Genomic DNA, 26,452 nt, shown 5'->3' on the forward strand with positions numbered 1-26,452 from the left:
CTGCCATTGAAGGAAAGGCTAGTGGAAGTCAGGGGAACGTCTGTTTCAAACTTCTCCCCCTTCCATTCCTTAACTGTGATAAAGGATGTGAAGCCTTCAAATATTGCATAGTGCCTCCACACAACCTATTTCACTCCTGATACCTGATACCTTGCGTGGTCCGCGTTCCAGGTTCCGGGTTCAATGTAGTGATTTAGAAGAGATATTTTATTAACAAGCACACATGTACAGTATCCATCAAAGAAACTTAACATTCTTCAACTGGAGAAGCTGATAGCTTGCTCTTAGGAGTCTACTCATCTTCAAGATACAATAACATAGCATGGGGGGTGTTAGAAGGGGGCTGCAGAAGAGAGAGAGAGGAGGAGGTGTGGGAATGTGTGTGTAAGGGAGATTTGAGAAAAGGAAGGGGAGGGGGAGGAGAAAAGGGAGCAAGAGTAAGAATGGGGATGCAAAGGAAGTTGTCAAAAAGGAGGGAGTAAGGAGGCATTGGGAGAGGGATGAAGATGAAAGCAGGGGCATGAAAGGGCCTGAAGAAAAGGAGGAGATGGGGTGAAGGGGGAAATGGATTCAAAGCAGAGCTGCAGAAAATAAGAGAGAATTGGCTTCAGAAATGGAGCTGCGAAGGTGAAAAGAGACCTCAGTAGTTGCATGGGATGAGATGGGAAGGGAAGGGGAAATGCTAGGGGGTTCATGTGTCAGGAGTGGCCAAGGGGTCACCGAGTGCAGGAAGCAGGGGTGCAGCCCCTAATATTTTCCTATCTTCTTATGTGTTGCAGCGGGGAACAGCACAGAGTTTATAAGGATGGGGATGTGCTGTAGTCCCTATTATAGCCTTTTGATTGAGCTCTTTGACTCCTTCTGGCAGCTGAAAACTGAATGCCCTCAGCAGGCTGGTCAGGAAGATGAATATTTCGATCTTTGCCATCTGCATTCCCAAACAAATGCGAGCCCCTGAAGAGGAGACAAGAAGAAGGCAGCAAGTGAGCAATAATTTACTTTCCCATGTTCATTGCTTTGTAGCTATAAACATTCTGCATAACACTTTGGCAAAACAGACACAGTTAGGATAGGGAAAACATCAAGGCTGCTGTCAATTTTCTAGCCTGGTCAGTGCTAACCTTTCTTTCTTCTTGCTATACTTATGTTTTGTTCTGTAATTTGAAGTTCCCAATCTCATATCAAGGAAGATACATTCAGGAAGAGGATGGATTGAAGATGAAGGGTCCTGTGGGATGGACAGGGCAGAGAGCATCTCCCAGGGCTAGAAGCCAGTGTAAGAGGGTCTAGCTCCCAGTGAGAACTGGGAGGGCTCACTTTTCTGTGTGCAGAATAAGGGTGAAGATTTAATTTTGATGGAGGACCCTGTTATTTCCTTTATTTCTTTTCAATCTTTTCTTCCTTTCCTATTTTTATTTTTCTTTTCCCTTTTAGATTAGCATGGTTTTTATTGTGTCTCACGTATAAAACATTCAATAAAACTTGATTTAAAAAAATGAAAGGAAAACTTTGGTCAACTGCCCAAATCAGCAATGCAGAAAGGGATTAAGACCATGAGCAAACTGTCCTGCCAGATTTCTCTTTCTCGCAGCCCTGCACCACAGCGGGTACAGAGGGGAAAGGAGCACAGCACGTGTCTTTCAAACAGCACATTCGCTTTCCCACCTCAGCTGGAACGGATGCTGCTTGCCTCCCTGGCTGCTTAAGAGTGCTTCTCTCCCCTCCACCTTTCTCACTTTCTCACCCACCCCTCTGCCTTTCTCACTTCCTGGTTTTTGCGGGACTTCTGAAGAATGCATGCTCCAATCGCATGGCTGAATCGTTCCCTTAGGGTAGCAGCCAGGCAGGGCAGGGCGTTCGCTCCAAGGGTGGATCGAGCGCTTGGATGGGGAACGAAAAGTAAAAAAAGGAGGGGAGAGGAAGAGGCGGGAGAGGAGAGAGTGCCTTGAGCATCAATTGTTAAGTTATTATGCTTCTGTGTGTGACTTCTGCGGACACGCACAAACGCGCCCTCGCGCAAACTGGCTAACTTACAAATCAGCCCCGTAATCTCCTCTCTGAAATGAAACATTCCTTTTTTTAAAAAAAAAATATATTTTATTAAATTTTCTTTCAAACAGTCAGAAATATATAGAATAAAGAAAAAGAAAAGAACAAAGAAAAAAAGAAGTATATAAAAAACCAACTTTCCAAAATACCGTATTTTTCGCTCTATAAGACGCACCAGACCATAAGACCACCTAGTTTTTGGAGGAGGAAAACAAGAAAAAATATTCTGAATCCCAGAAGCCAGAACAGTGAGAGGGATCACTGCACAGCGAAAGCAGTGATCCCTCTCACTGTTCTGGCTTCTGGGATAGCTGCACAGCCTGCATTCGCTCCATAAGACGCACACACATTTCCCCTTACCTTTTAGGAGGGAAAAAGTGAGTCTTATAGAGCAAAAAATACGGTATTTTTACCATTCCAACTGGACTTCCCCACATCCTCCGAACCCTGCGTTCTTAACAATAAAAACATCAGCAATTTGTTATCTTATTTCATATCTTACTGTATCTTTCAAATATTATGTTTCTAAGTTCGAAATACTGTATCTCAATTGTTTGTACCTTAAAATAAACATAATATAGTTATTTCATGTTTCCACCTCGTCTTTCTTATAACTTATTTTTCAGTTCACCAAATCAAGTTGCTGAAGCTAAATTTTCCAAATCATGCACATTCTTAACATTCATACAACTTATAGTGTTTTTGCAAATAGTCCTTAAATTTTTCCCAGTCCTCTTCCGTTGTTTCCTCTCCCAAATCTCAGATTCTGCCAGTCATTTCAGCCAGTTCCATATAGTCCATCAATTGCGTCTGCCACTCCTCCAGTGTGGGTAAATCTTGTGTCTTCCAATACTTTGCGATAAGAATTCTTGCTGCTGTAGTAGCGTACATAAACAAAGTTCTATCCTTCTTTAAAACTTTCTGGTCTACGATGCCCAGCAGGAAGGCCTCTGGTTTCTTGGGAAAGGTATACCTAAATACCTTTTTTAACTCATTGTAAATCACTTCCCAGAAGGCCTTCACTTTTGGGCAAGTCCACCAGAGGTGAAAGAATGTCCCTTCAGCCTCCTTACATTTCCAACATTTATTGTCAGACAGGTGATATATCTTAGCAAGCTTGACTGGGGTCATGTACCACCGGTATATCATTTTCATAATGTTTTCCTTCAAGGCATTACATGCCATGAATTTCATTCCGGTGTTCCATAACCTTTCCCAGTCCTCAAACATGATGTTATGCCCAATGTCCTGTGCCCATTTTATCATGGCAGATTTAACTGTCTCATCCTGTGTGTTCCATTTAAGCAGCAAGTTATACATTCTCGGAAGTGTCTTAGTTTTTGGTTCTAACAATTCCGTCTCTAGCTTCGATTTTTCCACCTGGAACCCAACTTTTTTATCTATTTTGAAAACCTCTTGAATTTGAGCGTAGTGTAACCAGTCTCGCACCTTATTCTTTAATTTCTCCAAGCTCTGCAACCTCCAATTGTCTCCAATTTTTTCAATTATTTCCCAATATTTCGGCCAATAGGCCTCATGTTGGGTCTTTTTCGAGCCTTGGCCTCCACCGGTGATGACCACCTCGGGGTCTTACCCTCTAACAAGTCTTTGTATTTTATCCAGACCATAAATATTGCTCTTCTTAAACTGTTTTTAAACAGTTTATGAATTTTGACCTTGTCGTACCACAAATATGCATGCCCACCAAAAGCATTGTCAAACCCTTCCAGATCTAGGACATCAGTGTTCTCCAGCAGAAACCAATCCTTCAACCAGCAGAAAGCTGCAGATTCATAATACAACCTCAAGTCCGGCAGGGCAAACCCCCCTCTTTCTTTCGAATCAGTTAGTATTTTAAACATTCCAAGCAGGGAGGCTCATCCACAATCCAGTAGCCTTTCTGAGAAAGGGAAAGGTTTTGTTTCCGACTGCAATCTATTTATACGGAATTGCACAGTGCAAACGGCAATGCTAGCTTTTTATGCTTTTCCTCATGTGATGTGAATAGAAATATTGTTTTGCAAGGTGGAATAGCCTTTGCACAGAGAAAGAGGGAGGGGGGAGTCCAACGCTTACAATTCGAGCTGAAAATAGGGTGGTAGTCAACTAAGCTTTACTCAGAGTAGACCCATTAAAATGAAGGACTAAGTGAGGCCCATTAATGTCAACAGTTGACCTTCTCTGAGCTGACTACTGTCCAGAGTTTCTTTCAGACGAATAGAGTGTGATCCTGGGTCCTAGTATGGCTCCACTGAAGGAGGGAGAAACATAGACTCTGTTGATGTGCGTTAGCTAATTTAATATGAAACATTCACTGAAAGCAAAATCTCTTTTGAGAATAAAAGTCCTATATGTTTCCGAAAGGTCATGTTCATGCCTTAGAATCTAAGGTGGCCCCCAGATGTTGGTGGGTTCCAACTCCCATCAGGCCCAGATAGCACAGCCAAAGGCAGGGATGATGGGTGTTGTAGTCCAACAGCATCTGAAGAGCCTACGAAAGCAAAGCAGGTCTGGTCTGATCAGATGTTTTCAAACTTGCTGAATACTCAGTGCCTATTGAACCAATGATATCTGTAGTCATTATTTAGCACTTGAATACTGAGCAGTTAGGCATAATCTAATCCACAAATATCCTTGCAATAATCAGGTCAGTCAAGCCCCAAGCCAGTATCCCAAGACCCAAGCATATCTGTGGAAATAGTTGAGCTCAGTTTCCTAAACCCTTGTCTGATACCATCCAGCTACACATATTCTGGAAACAAAAGTTACTGAAACAATTTGTTGTTCCATACCTATATATCTCAATGAAAAAACATGTTTATTAAAAGCTGACTATTTGTTTTCTGTTTCTATTTCTTATTTTCTATTTCTTATTTTCTCCCAGACTTAGAAAGATTGTCCACCAACTGGGAAAACCAACGTCTCTCAACTTTCAATTTCCCTGATTCTAAAATTGGATTTATTTTTTGTTTGTTTTAGTGAATCCATCGCACTAATTTTCAAGATTAGTGAAGCACACAGCCAAGGACTCTGTAAGCTAAATGTGCTACATATATAGTAAATGTATAATAAACAGATAGCTGGAGGTTTGCAGAATTTGTAGCACTTTTAGTTGAGGTGGTCAAGTACCGTATATGCATTTGGAGAGTGCCCCTAAATTCCATACTGACAGACACTTCAGGTGATTTACACGAATTGCATACTTTAGTAGTACTTTGGTCTGCTTTGTTATGTGAAGTATCACAGTCAGAAATTATCTAGGTAAATGTTTTATCTGTGTTAACAAGAGTTCTTTTCTTTTGAAGAGTTGGAAGCATGTCTACAATAGTGTTGTGAAATTCATTTTTAACTTAGGCATTTTGCAAGCTCTCTGTTAGAGTTGCTTTTTAGCCTAACATTTTTGTCACACCTCTTATAGTAGGAATTAGCATCAAAAACAGACTTTGATGAAATTATTACTGAGTCTTCTTCAATTAAAGCTAGAAAATTAAAGTTCTAATCACATGAGACTTCATTGAGGAGATTCCTACTTGAAGCAAGAGTTGGCCTAACTTTACTTTTTAAAAAGATTTCAAATAACAACTCTTGTGAATAAGAACTTGTAACGTGACTTGTGAATAATGTTAATAGTTTTCTTATTTATATCAACCAAATAACACAGATACTGTGAAAACAATGCCGTTTTACATCATATAGTATTATAATATAAAGTTATCATTGTGAAATTAATCAGTATGATATTTTTCTACATTTCATTTAGGCCTATCTGTATACTGTTTTACCACTTAATTACATTAAAAAAACTGTCAACTGACATCTAAATGCCATTTGCTTTCTTGAAACCTTCTATTAAGACATAATAAATTAAATATTGTATTTTCTGGGAAAGAATTCAATACAAGGTGAAGTGTGTGAGGAATTGAATGGCACAGGGTGGGGTGGGGTGGAGGAGAGGCAGAAAGAAGAGCTAATTTGTCCTTGGCTAGGGAGCGCACTGATCACTGCAGATGGTGACAGCAGCCACGAAATTAAAAGACGCCTGCTTCTTGGGAGAAAAGCAATGACAAACCTAGACAGCATCTTAAAAAGTAGAGACATCAGCTTGCCAACAAAGGTCTGTATAGTAAAAGCTATGGTTTTCCCAGTACTGATGTATGGAAGTGAGAGCTATACCATAAAGAAGGCTGATCGCCGAAGAATTGATGCTTTTGAATTATGGTGCTGGAGGAGACTCTTGGGAGTCCCATGGAGTGCAAGAAGATCAAACCTATCCATTCTTAAGGAAATCAGCCCTGAGTGCTCACTGGAAGGACAGATTGTGAAGCTGAGGCTCCAATACTTTGGCCACCTCATGAGAAGAGAAGACTCCCTGGAAAAGACCCTGATGTTGGGAAAGATGGAGGGCACAGGGAGAAGGGGACGACGACAGAGGACGATATGGTTGGATAGTGTTCTCGAAGCTACCAGCATGAGTTTGACCAAACTGCGGGAGGCAGTGGAAGACAGAAGTGCCAGGCGTGCTCTGGTCCATGGGGTCACGAAGAGTCGGACACGACTAAACGACTAAACAACAACAACAAGGGAGCGCAATCTGGACAGTTCTGTCAGGGGCGAAATATCACCTAGCTATGGCTCTGGTCCCAAGCCACCAACTCAGAGATCCCCTTAACTTTCCACTGCCTTGCCCCATTCTGCTGACCAGCACTGCCACTACAGCCAGAAAGATGCTCCTTCTGCTCTGGCCCACTTCCTCATGTGCTGCTGCTGATGTCATTTCCTGGAAGCAGACCAGTAAGCACATCTACAGATCACAACGTAGCTTGGTCTTCTGCGTTTACCTGCACCAAATGGGAGATATTCTTCTCTGTTCATGAATTGTCCATCCTTGTCCAAAAAATGATTTGGGTTGAACTCTGCAGGTGTCTCCCATTGTGTTGGATCAAGAAGAACAGAGCGTAGATCGGGAATAATAATCGTCCCCTGCAAATAAGAAACAAGTGACTTGGAATGCATTCATATCAATACTTTTTTTTTTAATCGTCCCACACTATCCCAAGACTAATCATTGCAGACACTGATCTGAATTATTATTATTATTATTATTATTATTATTATTATTATTATTATTATTATTTTGGTGGGTGGCTTTGTATTCATCACTGTAAAAACTTTCTGTACAGGCAGGAACACAAGAGGACTTTCCCCCACCTCTTTTAAAATGATAGCTCACAACCAGGCGGAGACTTCTGGCCACTACATGCTCCTCCCCTGCCACAATTGCCCCATGGAATGGCACCTGCTGATGGTGAAACATGTCTGCAGATGGAGCTCCTGCTCTTGCCCTTCAGATTTTTGAATAGTTCCTGTACAGCTGGCAGCATCTCTCAATATGAAACCTTCTGCTGCTCTTTGCTCTTGGGCTACAGGAGTGCAGCTGTATCACACTGTTATACCTTGGGAATGAGAAAACCATGCAGCTTGAAATCCTTTGTACATTGCCTAGGGAACCCCAAAAAAACGGCAAATTTAAAGCGCTGCATCTCATGAATCACAGCATTGGTGTAGGGCAGTTTCTTCTTATCTTGATAGCAGATTGAGTGAGCAGAACCTATGACATCTTCTATTTCCTTGTGCATTTTATCTGAAGAGAATGATGGAAACAGGTTTATTGTGAATACTGCATTTTATTTCAGTTGGACATTTATTTCCCTTGAACATATTCCATAAATCTCTGTGAATGAGTCCCAGGTTCTTGCATTCAAAGCCCACCTCGTCCTCCAAAGAGTTTAAGTCAGTCTATATGGTTCTTCCCCACTCTAGATCCCAGGTAAGAAAAGGTTGAAAGAGAAGCTCATCTCAGTAGTTTCTGGTTGCCAGAACTGTCTGGATTTGCTGAAGGGCTGGGATCAAAGGCTGTCATATATTCATCCTTCACCCCCAGTCCTCAATATTTCCTGTTTACTTACACTGGCATGCTTTCGAACTGCTACGTTGGCAGAAGCTGGGACAGAGCAACAGGAGCTCACCTGTCTTATGGATTCGAACTGCCCACTTTCTAATCAGCAATCCCTAGAGGCTCAGTGCTTTAGACCACAGTGCCACCCGCATCCCTCATGTAATGGAGCATGGAGAGGCAGGAATGAGGCTCAGTCACTTATCTCACAGCAGGGGCATTCTTGTACATTTGCTGCATAAAGAAACTGCTAGCAGATTTGCAAAACAAAACAGGTACAGGTTGTGGTATGGTATCAAACTGGAGGGGGGAATGTGTTGATTCCTGCATTGCAGGGGGTTGTATTAGAAGACCCTTGGGGTCCCTTCCAACCCTACTGTTGTAGGCTTCCTTATGACAAATGACAGAGCATTGCCATGAAACTCATCTCCAACTATAAACTTCCTAGAGACATTTTATTCTGTTACTTGACTATTCTGCTCATTCAGTGAATTTAGGGCAAGGCCCATGGTTTCCCCCCAGTCCCAGCTTTCTGGACATTTTACTTTTTTCCATCTGTTAATTATAGGTTCTAGAAACTATGAAGGAAAATGTTGGTGGGAAAAATATCTTTCCAGACATGAAAGTCAAAAACATTTAGCTTATTTCGATATCGTTTACCTTCCATAATTTACATGATAAACTCACTTTTAACTCTTTCCGATATGAAACCTTTAAAGAACTATGCTCCACCCTAGTGGTCAAGAGAAGCCCTGGCTCTCCTCTCTCACCTTGGATATCTGGATGACTTGCCAGGAGGAGAAGCGCCCATTGCAGAGAACTCCTAGTTGTGTCCGACCCTCCTACAAAGAGGTCAAAAATGCACTGGGCCAAGTTTTCTTCATCATAGGTGGACTCTGGGTCATTCCTGCTCTGGTGTTGAAAATGGGGAAAGTGACATGTCATTTACATGCATTACACTCTGTCCTTCAGCACTTTATCTTCCTTCCCCCACTTATTACCATACCACCCACACATGCTTCATGAGAGGTGGGGTATCCTCTTATAGTGCCTAAGGTGAAATGGGATGCTGCTGCCACCCCCACCCCCCTTACTGTTGCTGCCCTCACTCGCTGGATCATCAGCTTTTCGTGATGAGTGGGCTTGCAAAGAATTTACCTGTCCCCATGACAACTCATGCCATCAGAACAGAGCCTTACTGTGAAGACTGTTCATTGGTCAGTGTGCACTGATCTACAGACGTAAAACAAATTCACGTACAGGCGTCTTCCAAAAAACCCATCCCAAACCAAAACACCCAAAGTTCCATGGTGATCAGCATATGGTAACAGGGGCAGGATTGTGAAATCTGGAAGCCCTTAGTCATGAAACAGCACATGGGCAGTGGATACAGATTCAGTCATTGTGACTCAAGGAACAAGGCAGTTGAGCAGCTCGGCAGCAGTATCCATGACTGAGCAGCCCTATTTAGGATCTACTCTGCTCGCTCCAAAAAGCGGGAGGGGCTAGAAAAGGTGCCCTAACCATAGTCTGCCTCTCTTTTTCCCTGACTGGATTACCACGCCCAGTGGCGTCACCACCCAGCGGTGGTAAAAGACAATTGAACTTTGGAACATGGAATATATGGACAGATATAACACAGATAATGAGCATCCTGAACTGCCATCATTGCAAGAGAGATGTGACGTTTTAACATCAATATTGCAGTGCTTCAAGAGACTCAAAGAGCAGGCAAGGGACAACTGAAGGAAGAAAAAGGAGGCTACACATTCTTCTGGAAAGGTCTATCAGAACAAGAAGGTCAAATACATGAGGTAGGCTTCACTATCAAAAACAATATGGTAAAGCTCCTGTCAGAAGTCCCTACCAGACTTCTGGTAAACTCACCAAAAGCCAACAGGCTACTATTACCAACACACTCATTCAACAGAAAAATAAATTTAAAACTTCATGGAGGCATCCTCAGTCAAACCACTGGCACCTCTTAGACTATGTTATTGTCTGTGCTAAAGATTTCCATGATGTGCTCCTTACCAGAGCTATGACGAGTGCCGACAAATGTTGGACAGATCACCGACTAATACGTTCCACGATGGCTATCAAGATTATACCTCAACACAGGCTTCAAGAAAGAAAACCAAGGTGCAAAATGAACACTCAAGCCCTTCAAGATGCCATTAACCGGGATTTCTGTAAGTATCTTATATTTTATCCTTGGCCTTTTGCCCCCCCCCCCCAATAAACCTAGAAATTTCTTTCTGCCATTTTTTAAAACATTCATCTTTCACAATTACTGGGACTGATTAGAAGAGGAATAGCATTTTAGGCAGCACAGTCATTTTAACCGCCACTCTTTTTCCTAACAGTGAGAGATATTTCTAAAAATTTTTCATAATTGTCTTTGTATAAGTTTATATTTCTTGATGTTAGCCATATCCCTAAATATTAAATATTTAACCTTTTTATGGACTTCTATCTCAATTCCAATTTTGCTCCAATTCCATTTTTTCTTCTTCCTTCAAGTTTTTAACTGGTAGTTTTGTTTTATTCCTATTTAATTTAAATCCTGCCACTTCCCCAAATTTCTGAATCTGCTTCCAAACAACTCTTAAGGACCATCTGCTTTCAGAATTCCCTGATAACATCGAGGAACACTGGACCAAGCTAAAAACATCCATTATTGCAGCCTGTGAACAAACTATCGGATAGCAAACCAAGAAACACGAGGACTGGTTTGATGAGAAAGACAGGGAGATTGAACGCATGATTGACAAGAAAAGGAAGGCCTTTCAGATCTGACAAAGAGAGAGAAACTGTGCCACTAAGAAAAAACAACCTATGCCAACGCTAAGGCTGAGGTTCAAAGAGGAACCAGAGAGCTAAAAAACACCTGGTGGATTAAAAAAAAGGCTCAAGAGATCCAGTGCTTAGCTGACACTCATGATGCACAGAATTTCTTCAAAGCCACAAAGACCATGTATGGGCCAATAAATCATGGCATATGCCCCCTATGCTCAGCAGACAGTACCACACTTCTAAAAGATAAAGAAGCTACTGCACTGCACTGGAAAGAACATTACCAACATCTCCTTAACCGCAACTCCCCCATAGCTGCTGAGGTCCTCTCACAAATTCTTCAAAAACAAGGTAGAGATGAGCTTGCAGTATTTCCTAATCTGGGAGAGTTGTGTACAGCCATTAACCAAATGAAAAACAACAAAGCCAGTGGACCTGACAGAATACCTGCTGAAGTCCTCAAAGTGGGTGGAATTGAACTTACACAACAACTTCACAAGCTCATCGAAAAAATCTGGGAGAGAGAAGAAATCCCAGCAGACTTTGGGGATGCCAAAATTATCAATCTCTTTTTAAAAGGTGACAGAATTGAGGCCTGATTTGGACTACCATTACCTGTTCACAAGTATTCTGTGCATCCTAATAACACCCAAAACAGTTAGTAACAAGTAATAAGCAATGTTACCATAAGTATGTTTGTTAATAAAAACTTTCCTTGCATAAGGGTCATGCCTTAGTTTTTCACCACATAATTGTCGCAACTCCCTTTTTTGAAAAGAATAATTGGCATAAAAATGTGACAATTATGTGGTGAAATATGGCACTTCCCACTAAACATATTTAACCATTCTTTTGTCACCATAATAAGCATTGTTCAAAGAGGGAAAGATGAAAATATATTTTGTCCTTTCTAGTATATGAAGATGGATGAGACAGGGATTTGAAGTCATAGTTAACTTAAGAATATTTTGTTTTGGATTTTCTGTTTTCTCAGTCCACATTTGAATGTCAGATAAACATCAATCCAAAAAATGCTCCAAAGCAAGACCCCATAATACACTTAAGTTTCCACTCCTTTACACTCACATTTCCTAGACATTTCTATATTTGCTTATGGATGGATGTCAACCCACTTGAGCAACTAAATTGACTATGAGAAATATTTGGAGGGAACTCAATGCGATTTTCAACTGAGATTCAGAAAAAAAGACACAGTGGTACCTCGGTTTTCGAACAGCTTAGTTCCCGAACAACTTGGAACTTGAATGCTGCAAACCTGCAAGTCAATGTTTCGGTTTGCGAACTTTGCTTCGGAAGCTGAATGTGCTCCTGAGCTTCCATTTTCACTGTTGCGCTGCTAATTTGTCGCCCCCCCCCCAATTGTAATCAAAGCTTTCCGTTTCCGATTGAAGTGTCATGAGGTGATATTTGGAGCTTATATTTGGTGCTTTTGTTTTTGCTATTTTTTTACATTTTTGTTTGTGTCGCTTTTTCATTTCTGTGACTGTAGCTTGTTCTTCATTTTATGATTGATTGATTGATTGATTGATTGATTGATTGTGTGACTACGGAAATGGATAAAAACCCACCATCCAAACAATGACTATCATCAGTGCAGGTAAGAAAGAATTTTAATTTTATTTTTTATCATCCACAATACTGTTTTATTTATTTTATAGTACGGTACAGTGATTACTGCTTTCATTTTATGAATCAATGGCCTCGTTAGATAGAAAAACTCACGTTAAATTGCTGGTTTAGGGGTTGTTTATAAAAGTCTGGAATGGATTTATTCTTTTTCCATTACTTTCTATGGGAAAGCATGCCTCAGTTTTGGAACACTTTGATTTTGGAACAGACTTCTGGAATGGATTAAGTTTGAGAACCACGGTACCACTGTACTGGTTTCCAGGCAATAATAATAATAATAAATTTTTATTTATATCCCGCCCTCCCCAGCCGAAGCCGGGCTCAGGGCGGCTAACAACAATCAAATAATCCCACATTCTAAAAACATTCCATTATAAAATTAATTAAAATCAAATTGATGGCAACTGTTAAGCAAAATTCTGTGCAGATTGCCAGAGGAGGGAGTCAGGCTGTGCCCTGACCAAAAGCCTAGTGGAACAGCTCTGTCTTGCAGGCCCTGCAGAAAGATGTCAGGTCCCGCAGGGATTAGCAAGGGATTAGTATTCACATATGTTGTTGTTGTTTAGTCGTTTAGTCGTGTCCGACTCTTCGTGACCCCATGGACCAGAGCACGCCAGGCACCTCTGTCCTCCACTACTTCCCGCAGTTTGGTCAGACTCATGCTGGTAACCTCGAAAACACTATCCAACCATCTCGTCCTCTGTCGCCCCCTTCTCCTTGTGCCCTCCATCTTTCCCAGCATCAGTGTCTTCTCCAGGGAGTCTTCTCTTCTCATGAGGTGGCCAAAGTACTGGAGCCTCAACTTCACGATCTGTCCTTCCAGTGAGCACTCAGGGCTGATTTCCTTCAGAATGGATGCGTTTGATCTTCTTGCAGTCCATGGGACTCTCAAGAGTCTTCTCCAGCACCATAATTCAAAAGCATCAATTCTTCGGCGATCAGCCTTCTTTATGGTCCAGCTCTCACTTCCATACATCACTACTGGGAAAACCATGGCTTTAACTATATGGACCTTTGTTGGCAAGGTGACGTCTCTACTTCTCAAGATGCTGTCTAGGCCTGTCATTGCCCTTCTCCCAAGAAGGAGGCGTCTTTTAATTTCGTGGCTGCTGTCACCATCTGCAGTGATCATGGAGCCCAAGAAAGTAAAATCTCTCACTGCCTCCATTTCTTCCCCTTCTATTTGCCAGGAGGTGATGGGACCAGTGGCCATGATCTTCGTTTTTTTGATGTTGAGCTTCAGACCATATTTTGCGCTCTCCTCTTTCACCCTCATTAAAAGGTTCTTTAATTCCTCCTCACTTTCTGCCATCAAGGTTGTGTCATCTGCATATCTGAGGTTGTTGATATTTCTTCCGGCAATCTTAATTCCAGTTTGGGATTCATCCAGCCCAGCCTTTCGCATGATGTATTCTGCATATAAATTAAATAAGCAGGGAGACAAAATACAGCCTTGTCGTACTCCTTTCCCAATTTTGAACCAATCAGTTGTTCCATATCCAGTTCTAACTGTAGCTTCTTGTCCCACATAGAGATTTCTCAGGAGACAGATGAGGTGATCAGGCACTCCCATTTCTTTTAGAACTTGCCATAGTTTGCTGTGGTCGACACAGTCAAAGGCTTTTGCATAGTCAATGAAGCAGAAGTAGATGTCTTTCTGGAACTCTCTAGCTTTCTCCATAATCCAGCGCATGTTTGCAATTTGGTCTCTGGTTCCTCTGCCTGTTCTAAATCCAGCTTGCACTTCTGGGAGTTCTCGATCCACATACTGCTTAAGCCTTCCTTGTAGAATTTTAAGCATAACCTTGCTAGCGTGTGAAATGAGTGCAATTGTGCGGCAGTTGGAGCATTCTTTGGCACTACCCTTCTTTGGGACTGGGATGTAGACTGATCTTCTCCAATCTTCTGGCCACTGCTGAGTTTTCCAAATTTGCTGGCATATTGAGTGTAGCACCTTAACAGCATCATCTTTTAAAATTTTAAATAGTTCAGCTGGAATACCATCACTTCCACTGGCCTTGTTATTTGCAGTGCTTTCTAAGGCCCATTTGACTTCACTCTCCAGGATGTCTGGCTCAAGGTCAGCAACCATACTACCTGGGGTGTACGAGACATCCATATCTTTCTGGTATAATTCTTCTGTGTATTCTTGCCACCTCTTCTTGATGTCTTCTGCTTCTGTTAGGTCCTTACCACTTTTGTCCTTTATTATGGTAATCTTTGTACAAAATGTTCCTTTCATATCTCCAATTTTCTTGAACAGATCTCTGGTTCTTCCCATTCTGTTGTTTTCCTCTATTTGTTTGCATTGCTCGTTTAAGAAGGCCTTCTTGTCTCTCCTTGCTATTCTTTGGAAATCTGCATTCAATCTCCTGTATCTTTCACTATCTCCCTCGCATTTTGCTTGCCTTCTCTCCTCCGCTATTTGTAAGGCCTCGTTGGACAGCCACTTTGCTTTCTTGCATTTCCTTTTCATTGGGATGGTTTTCGTTGCTGCCTCCTGTACAATGTTACGAGCCTCCATCCATAGTTCTTCAGGCACTCTGTCCACCAAATCTAAATCCTTAAACCTGTTCCTCACTTCCACTGTGTATTCATAAGGGATTTGGTTTAGATTGTATCTTACCGGCCCAGTGGTTTTTCCTACTTTCTTCAGTTTAAGCTTGAATTTTGCTATAAGAAGCTGATGATCTGAGCCACAGTCAGCTCCAGGTCTTGTTTTTGCTGACTGTATAGAGCTTCTCCATCTTTGGCTGCAGAGAATATAATCAATCTGATTTCGATGCTGCCCATCTGGTGATGTCCATGTGTAGAGTCGTCTCTTGTGTTGTTGGAAAAGCGTGTTTGTGATGACCAGCTTGTTCTCTTGACAGAACTCTATTAGCCTTTGCCCTGCTTCGTTTTGATCTCCAAGACCAAACTTGCCAGTTGTTCCTTTTATCTCTTGCCTCCCTACTTTAGCATTCCAATACCCTATATAATGAGAAGAACATCCTTCTTTGGTGTCACTTCTATAAGGTGTTGTAAGTCTTCATAGAATTGGTCAATTTCAGTTTCTTCAGCACCAGTAGTTGGTGCATAAATTTGGATTACTGTGATGTTAAAAGGTCTGCCTTGGATTCGTATTGAGATCATTCTATCATTTTTGAGATTGCATCCCAGTACAGCTTTCGCCACTCTTTTGTTGACTATGAGGGCCACTCCATTTCTTTTACGGGTTTCTTGCCCACAGTAGTAGATGTGATGGTCATCCGAACTGAATTCACCCATTCCCGTCCATTTTAGTTCACTGATGCCCAGGATGTCAATATTTATTCTTGCCATCTCATTTTTGACCACCTCCAACTTACCCAGGTTCATGGTTCTTACATTCCAGGTTCCTATGCAATATTTTTCTTTACAGCATTGGACTTTCCTTTCGCTTCCAGGCATATCCGCAACTGAGCGTCCTTTCGGCTTTGGCCCAGCCGCTTCATCAGCTCTGGATCTACTTGTACTTGCCCTCCGCTCTTCCCCAGTAGCATGTTGGACGCCTTCCGACCTGAGGGGCTCATCTTCCAGCGTCATAACTTTTATATGCCTGTTGTCTTTGTCCATGGAGTTTTCTTGGCAAGGATACTGGAGTGGCTTGCCGGTTCCTCCTCCAGGTGGATCACGTTTGGTCGAAACTCTCCACTATGACCTGTTCATCTTGTGTGCCCTGCTCGGCGTAGTTCATAGCTTCTCTGAGTTCTTCAAGCCCCTTCGCCACGGCAAGGCAGTGATCCATGAAGGGGATCCTTTCCTAGCTATTTTAGTAGATGCCTATGGAAGGATGTCAACTCACTTTAGCAATTAAAATGACTATGAGGGAATTGGGGGGGGCCAGAGAGATACCGTATTTTTTGCACCATAACACTCACTTTTTTCCTTCTAGAAAGTAAGGGGAAATGCCTGTGCGTGTTATGGAGCGAATGCCTGCGGGTGGGGGGGATCTGCTGCAGTCGTGAGCAGAGGATCCATGGTTCCCCTTCCTTCCCTCCTCCGTGGTTACAAAGCATGGATCCACATGGATCCTCAGGATTTTTGCATTGGGCTACTCCAAACTCACTGTCAGATCACATGTCTGTGGCCACAGCATGAACCACAAAAATCATATATCCACTATTTCGTTTAGAATATTTTTTTTCTTGTTTTCCTCCTCTAAAAACTACGTGCGTGTTATGGTCTGGTGCGTGTTATAGAGTGAAAAATACGGTATATTGGTGTCCTGGCAAGAGATTAGTATTCACTTATATTTATTTATTTATTATTAAAGATTTCAACATAACAATTAATCAAAAACATATCATCCTCATTCCCCCCCTATTTTCCCCTCCCCGAAAAGAAAACCAGCCCTCCCACCCACCCCCCAGACTTCCCTCAATTCCTCTCTCTGTTCACTCATAACATGGAATATAATGATTCCTTGGATGAGCAGCATTCGGTTTCAAGCAGATACTTACTTTCTCCATCTGAAGTAGATAGAAATCAATGAGATCCTGTGGGTCATGCACAGACTGATTCTCCTTATGCTTCTCTATCTCCTCCTTTGCAAATGAACGCACCATCTCCACGCAGGAGAAAGCCTTCTTGTGGGGCCCTGGGAGATGTTTCATGAGCCATGGTAGCATTTCATAAAGCTAAAGGAAAGATAGCAGAAATGCTGCCATTACCATGAGGAAGCTTGTTCAAACCATTTGTGCTTTGGAATTGCACTTATAAAACATGATCTGCATTATTCTTCAGGGCTAGCATATTAGTTTGAGTCTCACTAAGAAGAAGGAAGGTGTCTATAGCTTCTCTGGAATCCCACAATGATTGGATTCTGTGATTTATCCCTAGCTGAAAATGTGAAAGAAAACTATGGCTCAAAATATTTTCCCAGCTCCCAGGCATAATTCCAAAACTGGGCACAATCTCAGGACCTCTCCTGGAACAAGTTAGTGCCCGTTTGTGGTAGGTGGGGGTGGGTGGAAATAGGGTGTGGGGGGATATTCAAGTAAGTTTCATGAGTCCTTTTTTTTTTTTTACAGATTAGGAATGGAGGTAGAAATGTGGAGAACTGAACTTAAATTTGAGGAAAGGGTTTAGTTGATCATCCAGAAGGGGGCTGCTTTCCTCAGCAATAGCAATAGTGCTTGAGTTGCTGGTCTCTCTTTCATTAAAAAAAATTCCAGCCAAGTGGTGGCTGCAGGGGCCTCACCATGGAGGCCATCATGATTGCCACTGCTAGGTGGTTATAGAGTAGACACATTTAGTTTTCCATGATGGCAACAAAACTATGTAATTCCCTTCTTGAGAAGATTATTTTGTTCACCTCTGTTCCCTTTGGTGGACTCTAGATGACCTGTTCTCAAGGTCATTGTTCCATTTTTGTCCCATCTTCCCTCTAAAGTGTCTCCTGTGGTGGACAAAGTCTTCTTTTGTTGCTGTTTTATGGGGGGGGGGTTGGTGTGTTTTTTATCTCAGTGATAATCATGAGCAATGGATCAGGCTGTGAGATAGTAAGTGGCCCTTATCTCAGATCAATTTAGACCTGATCTCACTTCTCCAACTCTCTATCAGAATATTGATTTGTGGTATTAAGGCCCTTGGGGGACCTGTTTGGCAGGAATGGAAATGACTACTCACAGCATAACCAAAGCTACATACAAATTGTAGGGAAAAATCTATGGCTTCTCTCAGCTTCTGGAGCCTTTCATCTTCAAGAGCAAACCGGTGCCCAAAAGCCACAGCACATATCACGTTGGAGACTGAAGTAGCGATGGGCATGGAGGGGTCAAGTGGCTGTCCTGCAAAATAAAGTTATACTAATGTTAGCTCAACTGGTCCAGTTCCTACTGAGAGTGGGGTTTCATGGTGGCCATGAGAAACTGCTGGGATCTCCATTAGGAACCAAGAGAAGCATATCACATTCCTTTCTAAAATGGACAGAGGTAGGACACAAATATATCTCCATATGCCAGCTCAGCACCATCACTGAGCATCACATACCCTTTGAACGTGCAAAAACCTCCACGAGCTGATGGGCCTCCTCTGCTACTTGCTGCTCCATGCCTTTCTTTCCCCGCCACAGCTTCCGCAGAGTGACTACAACAAAGCGTCTATGTTGCCTCCAAGTGTGACCATTTGATAATCCAATACCTATGGAAAATCAGTGAGAAATAATTACAATCATACCTCGGGTTAAAGTCGCTTCGGGTTAAATATTTTCAGGTTGCCTCTCACAGCGACACGGAAGTAACAGAACAGGTTACTTCAGGGTTTTGCCACTCGCACATGCACAGACGCTCAGAATGTGCACTTTACTGTATCAGCAAAAAGTGACATTTCTCGACAGCTCTACCGTTTTGATTTTTGAAGAGAAAACTGGTATCTGATACAGTGTGATGTCGACAAGTTTAGATTTTTCCATGGAAGGCCGTCACGATCAAATTTCACTTCACATTTGGGAGACAAGTGGATGGCTTAGCTTGGCGGAGATGGAAAAATGCCGCCTTTGTTATAGCTGGAATCTGCACCCAAGATTACACCCAAACTCTTAACCTACAGTGTTGGCACTAATTGCACCCCCGCAAGAGATGGGAGTTGCCCCCCAATCCCATATCGTTCCGTCCCAGCCACAGGATCTCTGTCTTCGAAGGATTTAGCTTCAACTGGCTCCCACGTAACCATCCAGCCACAGCTTCCAAACATCTGGTCAGTGTGTCTGGGGCCGAGTCAGGATGGCCATCCTTCAACAGATAGAGTTGGGTGTCATCAGCAGCCCTGACCCGCCTCGATCCAGCTGTCTACGAAGATCATCTGTTAGGGCAACCAGAGCTGTCTCGGTCCCATGACCAGCGCGGAAGCAGGACTGGAATGGATCCAGAGCCGATGTTTCATCCAGAAACCCACCAAGCTGTTCAGCAACTGCTCTCTCAATCACCTTACCCAGGAACGGAAGATTCAAAACCGGACAGTAATTGGTTAGATATAAGGGATCAAATGATGTTTTCTTTAAAAGTGGGTGCACCACTGCCTCCTTCAGTTCCCCTGGGAATGTCCCGGTGCCAAGGGACAAATTGATGATATCCCCTAGGAGGGGCCGCACCTCATCTGGACACGCTCTAATCAGCCAAGACGGGCACGGGTTGAGAGGACAGGTGGTGGGCTTTCCAGCTCAGAGGAGTCTGTCCACATCGGCTGGGGATATCCGGTCAAAGTGGTCCAATACTGGACCCGAGGACAGTCGAGGGGCCTCCAGTTCCTTTATTGTATCCAAATTGGCAGGGAGGCCATGGCGGAGCAACAAGACCTTCTCCGCAAAAAAGCTCGCAAATGCCTCACAGCTGTGTATCAAATTGTTATTTAAATTTGGCTGTCCCTCAAGGGATGTTAAAGACCTAATTATACTAAATAATTGCGCCGGGCGAGAGCTAGCGGATGCAATGGAGGCCGAGAAGTAAGACTTCTTAGCAGCCTTCACCGGCATCTCATAGGTTTTCATAAAAGCCCTATAAGATGTTCTTGAGGCTCCGTCACGGGCACCCCTCCATACTCACTCTAGCCGTAGGAGGTCCCCCAACAAGCTTTCCCAGTCGTGTACAAAGGTCACTTCAATAGGTGTATACCTTGTATTGTTTTAACCCATATTTAGTTGTTGTTGATTTTTGTACTGTTTTAAAATCTTTTATAATAAATAATAATAATAAATTTTTATTTACATCCCACCCTTCCCAGTTCAGAAAACTGGGCTCAGGGTGGCTAACAACATGGCTAACAACAAATTTAAAACACTTAATTTATGCAGCCAAAAACAGCATAAAATACAGTATAAAACGTGAATAACAATAAATTCAGAATTCAAAAATCAATTTAGGTGGGAAATCCAGCCAATAAACATTAGATGATCACCAGGGCTAGCTGGCTAAATTAGTCCTATTTGGGCCAGAGAGGAGACCAGGGGAGAATTAGCTGTGGGATCCCAGAGTGGGTAATCTTCATAAAAAGGGGAGGGGAGGGGAGTAAGGCGAATAAAAGATCAGGCTAAGTTCAAATTGAAAGCCAGGCAGAATAGCTCTGTCTTACAGGCCCTGCGGAAGGAAGTTAAATCCTGCAGGGCCCTGGTCTCATGGGACAAAGCATTCCACCAGGTCAGAGCCATCACTGAGAAGCCCCTGGCCCTGGTAGAGGATAATCTGACTTACTTAGGGCAAGGGACCTCTAAACTATGATTATTCATAGTTTAAACTATTTTTATATCTCTGTAAGTTGCCTTGAGACATACATGCAAGAAGCAATTCATAATGTATAATGATGATAGTAACTATGTGATTGCAAAGTTCACATGTTATAATTGCCACATGAGTCCATGCCCAAAACATGTTGGAAGAGCTTGTTGAGAGAAGCAGTGTGTTGTGTTTCTTAGAGATGTCATAATCAATCAAATCTTCACACGTACTGAAGCCAGGTTTTTATGCACCCAAATGAACGTGTCATTTGATAGCATGAGGACTAGCCACTCTGGATGACCTTAGCCCCTAGCTCCTAGCTCCTAGGAAATGCATTTCCCGTTGTGTGCAGCAGTAATAGAGAACCTTTGTTCTGTTTTTCTGGACAGCTCTTTAAATGTTTCATCTTCAGAAAATACCAGTAAAAATTCTTATTCTTCACTACTTACCCTTTCCTTTTATCAGAGTCCTAAGTAAAGGAGTCTCTGGTCGCTCATCTAATTCTTCAGAGTGGTCAATGAGCGCTTCTTTCACTGCTTGGAATCCAGACAGTACTACAATGGGTAGATGTCCTAACCATATGGTGTAAATATTTCCATGTTGCTTTCCCAGCTAACATTTGGGTCAAAAGAGAAGAGAGGAATGATGTGTTCAAAAAATGCAGTTGGATATTTCAACTTAATACGAGAACGTCATCCTCCCTCACCTCTGCAGTTTCTCACTATGTGCAGTTCTCTTGCTATCATCTTTTCCCCTCCTCCTCCTTCCCTTCCTCCCTTCCTCCCTTCCTCCCTTCCTCCCAGAATTCCAACCCATTTGTTTTACTCCCTCCTAGCCATGTTGCCTCTGCCTAGGATCAGAGCAGCAGAGACACTTCATAGTAACCAGCCCTCCTGCGACAGACAAGAAGATGCACAAGTCATTGCCAGAAAATGATATTGCCACAAACATTGTGTGTGCAGGGATGTGGAACCTGTAGCCCACCAGATGCTTTTGAACTAGAACTCCCAGCATCCCTGACTATTGGCCAAGGTGGTTGGGGCAGATGGGCTTTGTAGTCCAAAACATCTGGAGGGTACCAGGTTGGCATAGGCTAGATTAGAGCCCTGGGTCAGCTTTCAGACCCACGGTGGGTCACAGCAGGAGCATCACCACCATGCAAATATATGGCAAGGAATTCAGATGATACATGTCTGGGCTAGAGAATATTACCAATTCCAATGTTTTAAAAGTTAATATGTTCATATCTGATGGCTGAGTAATTTTGTATTTTTTGAAGAGTTTTCGCTGAAAAAGCTCAGAATTGTATTTAAGAAACAAACAAATAAAATAAATTATGGTCTGACAAAGAGTAAATGCTTGCGGAGGAGGCAATGGAAAGGTGCCTGTTCTGTTTGTCTCTTGTCTTCTCTAGTTACACGTGAGCTGCTGCTGAGAAAGGCTGGTGTGCTCCTACTTCATTGCCAGTTGAACTTGTTGACCTTCCCTCTGTTGGAAGGGGAGAAGTACACAGCATTCTAGGCCAGGGATATCCACCAGATGTCAAAGAGAACAACAACTACCAGACTTTTAGAAGACATCTGAAGGCAGCCCTGTTTAGGGAAGCTTTTAATGTTTGATGTATCACAGTATTTTAATATTCTTTTGGAAGCCGCCCAGAGTGGCTGGGGAAACCCAGCCAGATGGGCGGGGTATAAATAATAAATTATTATTATTATTATTATTACTGGTGAGGTGTCTGTGGTAGATCTTGTGGGGCCCCTGAACCCCCCTGAAAGCTCAAGAACTTTGGCTCCCTAAAAAAGCTCAACAAATTTAGCAGATCACCGCAAGTTTTTTTATAGTGGGAGTAGATCTCAGTCTCTTGAAAGTTGGACATACCTGTTCTAGGCCATGTCGCAACATGCAATAATATGAAAGGAAGACAAGATGAAGAACATACTGTAATAAGCTGTTTTATTAATTCAGCTTCTTGTGTTACACAATGTGTTTTGGAGATGAGTGCCCTGCAACCAGCAGCTATGAACAACACACATTAAAACTAATATAAAGGGGCAAGATTCCGATTAATACTGAAAAGCACAAAACCATACAAAGTAGGATAATGGCAGCATGTGTAGCTATGTGAAATCCGGGGGGGGGGGGGTGGACTCAAGGCAACATAAAATGTTGTTGTATTTTCTATGGGTCAATGTGTAAGTGGTAGCAAGACTTCATTTCCAAGTGAAATTAGTTTCACAGCTTTCTAAATGACTCTCTGAAGCTGATTTCACAGCCCTGGCCTTGTATTATTGGTGGGAGTATTAACTGGAGATTAGCACTTACTGTAGGCTTGCCATACATCAGGAAAATTCCTGACATGTCCTGACAGGAATCGGCAAAATGTCAGGAACACTGAGATGTATGGCAACCCAATGGAAAAAGTTCAACAATTTCCTAAAAAATGGCAACCCTAGTTTACCGCAGAGATCCTTTAAGAAGATTTTGGTATTTTAGTTTATAGTTTGTTTTTTATAAGTGCTTCTGGTTTGAGTGAAAAAGATTGAATAGCGCATGGAGGTTAGTGCCTGTTGAGAGGCTGCTGTGAATGAATGCTGTGGTCTGTCTTTTTTCTGTAATAATATTTTATTCTTTTTTCATATAGAAAGTTACATTTGTTAACCTTGGTAACCTCAAGGTAAGATTACTTGCAATGTGTTATACATAGGGCTTCCTCTGAAGACAGTTCGGAAACTTCAGCTAGTGCAGAATTCAGCGGCCAAGTTGCTCACCGGAACAAGAGCAGATTACATCGCTCCTGGTCCGGCTGCACCAGCTACCAATTAGTTTCTGGCCCCAATTCAAAGTGCTGGTTTTGACCTAGAAAGCCTTAAATGGCTCAGAACCACAATACTTCAAGGACCGCCTCTTTCGATATGATCTTACCAGACCCTGAAATCATTTTCTGAACCCCCTCCTTGTGTTCCTTCTCCATAAGAGGTCCAGAGGGTGGCAACACAAGATTGGGCCTGCTCTGCAGTGACTCCCCGTCTGTGGAATGCTCTCACCAGGGAAGTTCACCTGGCAAAACCTTCCTTTTTAACTAGGCCTTTGGTTGATTTCATTGACATCCTATGCCCTTTTAAAATCTGACTTTTTTCTGTGGGGGGGGGGGTATTATTGGGTGGTTAATAATAATAATAATAATAATAATCCAATTAACAAAACAATTGGAATATAGAAATTTTCCATATAGAAAGTTACATTCGTTACTCAACAATTATACAGTGGTACTTCGGGTTACATACGCTTCAGGTTACATACGCTTCAGGTTACAGACTCTGCTAACCTAGAAATAGTACCTCGGATTAAGAACTTTGCTTCAGGATGAGAACATAAATCATGCTCTGGTGGCGCGACAGCAGCAGGAGGCCCCATTAGCTAAAGTGGTGCTTCAGGTTAAGAACAGTTTCAGGGTAAGAACGGACAGGTTAAGAGGCTAATGATGGGAGTAAATTACCCTCCCGAGTTTTCCCAGGGGATGGGAAAATGCTGCCTCATCTGCTGTTGCCAATAAATCACCCCCGAGTTCGAAAGAAGGAGGGGGTGGGGGCACTGGACGGAAAGCCCTCGAGTGAGTTTTTGGATCTCCTGGACTCTACTTCTGATTGCGATCCTAGTTGCATTGCTCAAGATAAATAATTGGAGAAGAGTAAATGCACATGTTTCAAGCGAAGGAAAGGGTGTACTGATTGCTAATTAAATCAACCACTGAGAAGCTGAGTGACGGGTTGGACTGAACAGAAGACTACATCAAAGAATTACAACTATGTCGGTATGTTGAAACGGATCGGAAAGGGGAAAAAAACTTTTCTCTTTTTCAATATGATTTGCCTAACAACCCCTCCCCAAGAAGAACCGCCACATGATTGATAGCAAGTGAGATGGGAAAATAAACTGTGTGGAAATTATCAACTAAAGGCTCTGTTTTGTGGAAGATCTGGAAAGGAAACGAAAGGCTTTTGGATGACGCAGTTCAAATTGGGAACCACCATTATGAGACATACTTTGTTGCAAGATTTACAGTCAAAGGGGGAGGGAGCCAGTATTCTGTTATCATATCTGAATCATATCATATCTGAATTCTACGTTTGATTTGGCAAGCACTCCCCTGGAAAGGCTCATTTATGGAGCAACTGGTCTGGGAAAGTTAATGAGCAGACGCTTAGACTGTATTTTATGGGAACTGCTGAAATGGTGCCTGCCGTTTGAATAGGACTTTTGGATCAGCATGAAAATCCCCACAGGACTATAATAATGTTTGCTTCAACTCGCTTGTGGAGATAACCCAGAGGTTATTAAGAAGAAAAATGATAACAGCAAGAAGATTGGAAGACGGGATTTGTAAAGGATAACAACAAAGAGATGGAAAGATGGGACTTGTGAACATCAAAGCAGCAGAAATATGAGATGATTGGACCCTTTCTGAACTCGAAGCATGGGTACCCCCAACAAAAATTTAAAATTCGGCTAAATATTTGGAGTTTATTATGTATTGGTATAATTTGGAATTAATGTGATATGAATGGTTATTGGTTTGTTAACTGGAAAATTAATTAAAAAACAACAACGAATGGCCCTCCAGAACAAATTAAGTACTTAACCCAAGGTACCACCATATTCCAATTCAACAAAACAAGTGATTTCCCACTCACCCAATATTAATGTTTATAACTCGAATTACATACGATTGCATTTTAAAGTTCCATCTTATCTAATTTGATCCTCTCTAACATGTTTCTTAATATATTCTGCTGTTTTCTTGCAGTTTAAACCCCACTGTGGTCTTTGCATATGGGAAATAACTTTTTATATAGACTGGAAAGGTTTTCTAATCTTCTTTAAAAGATTCTAAATTTGTATCTTTTATCAATTTTTGTCATCTCTGCATATTCCAAGATTTTCATAAAGCATTCTTCCTTTGAGGGTGTTCTCTCCTCCTTCCTCAGTTTAACAGCATACAATAAATATTTTTGATCTGTAGTTTTTAATGCGTATTTTCAACTTTTATATGGTTTTGTGCTTTGCAATATTAATAATAATACTATTTAAATTATTACTATTATTTGTATTGCTTACAGCTTCTGACAACAGAGGCTTATGGCATTTACCATTTTAACCAATGCTATCGTTGAAGCTGAAATATCACAATTGTTGGGGGAAATAGATAAAACAATTGCTGGCATCAGACTGAGTTATTACTAAGCAATAAGTACCTGAATGAGAGTATTTTCATCAATCTTGAATCCAAACCTCCATATGGCTCCAATGAGAGGAAGCTGGAGAGGTCCTGGAGGATAATGCCTGCGTGACCAGAGCTGTTTCAGGTAGTGCAGAATCAGAAGAGCCACCAGCAGAGCAATCAAAACTGCCCATACCTCCATCCTTCTCTTGCTGTCTCTTTCTCCTTAATTTTTTCTAGGTTGCCTGGTCAGGTTCAACTCTCTTTCTCTAAGGAGTTTTTGCTTTCATCAAAGACATCAGCAGTATTGTCTGTTTTTATATGCTCAGTTATTAAAAACAAATAAGCAACAAGGGTTGTAGGTAGCCTTGGAATGTGGTACAATCAAACACTATAATCAAACAATCAAATGCTATAATCCTTTTAATGTGTGTCATACAGATGTGACGAAGTGTGCTTTATATCAGGCACATTGAACTCCCAAGAGACTGTGATCTACTTCCAGTACCCTGAGAGTCATCTGGTATTTAATATGGGTATCTTTCCCTC

The 26,452-nt window shown here is 42.0% G+C and overlaps 1 protein-coding gene across 1 annotated transcript; it reads right to left on the reverse strand.

Moving 5' to 3' along the window:
* Positions 1–201: 201 nt before the first annotated feature.
* Positions 202–26,162, reverse strand: LOC114598074 (cytochrome P450 2J5-like). Its single transcript, XM_077929675.1, has 9 exons — positions 25,938–26,162; positions 21,132–21,294; positions 18,464–18,613; positions 18,101–18,261; positions 16,933–17,109; positions 8,773–8,914; positions 7,503–7,690; positions 6,888–7,029; positions 202–954 (listed from the first exon to the last, which is right to left on the reverse strand). The coding sequence occupies exons 1-9, from the start codon at positions 26,103–26,105 to the stop codon at positions 767–769; spliced, it is 1,479 nt and encodes a 492-aa protein (XP_077785801.1). The 5' UTR covers positions 26,106–26,162; the 3' UTR covers positions 202–766.
* Positions 26,163–26,452: the final 290 nt, after the last annotated feature.

This window comes from Podarcis muralis, chromosome 6 (genome assembly GCF_964188315.1).
Source record: "Podarcis muralis chromosome 6, rPodMur119.hap1.1, whole genome shotgun sequence".
NCBI classification, from domain to species: domain Eukaryota; kingdom Metazoa; phylum Chordata; class Lepidosauria; order Squamata; family Lacertidae; genus Podarcis; species Podarcis muralis.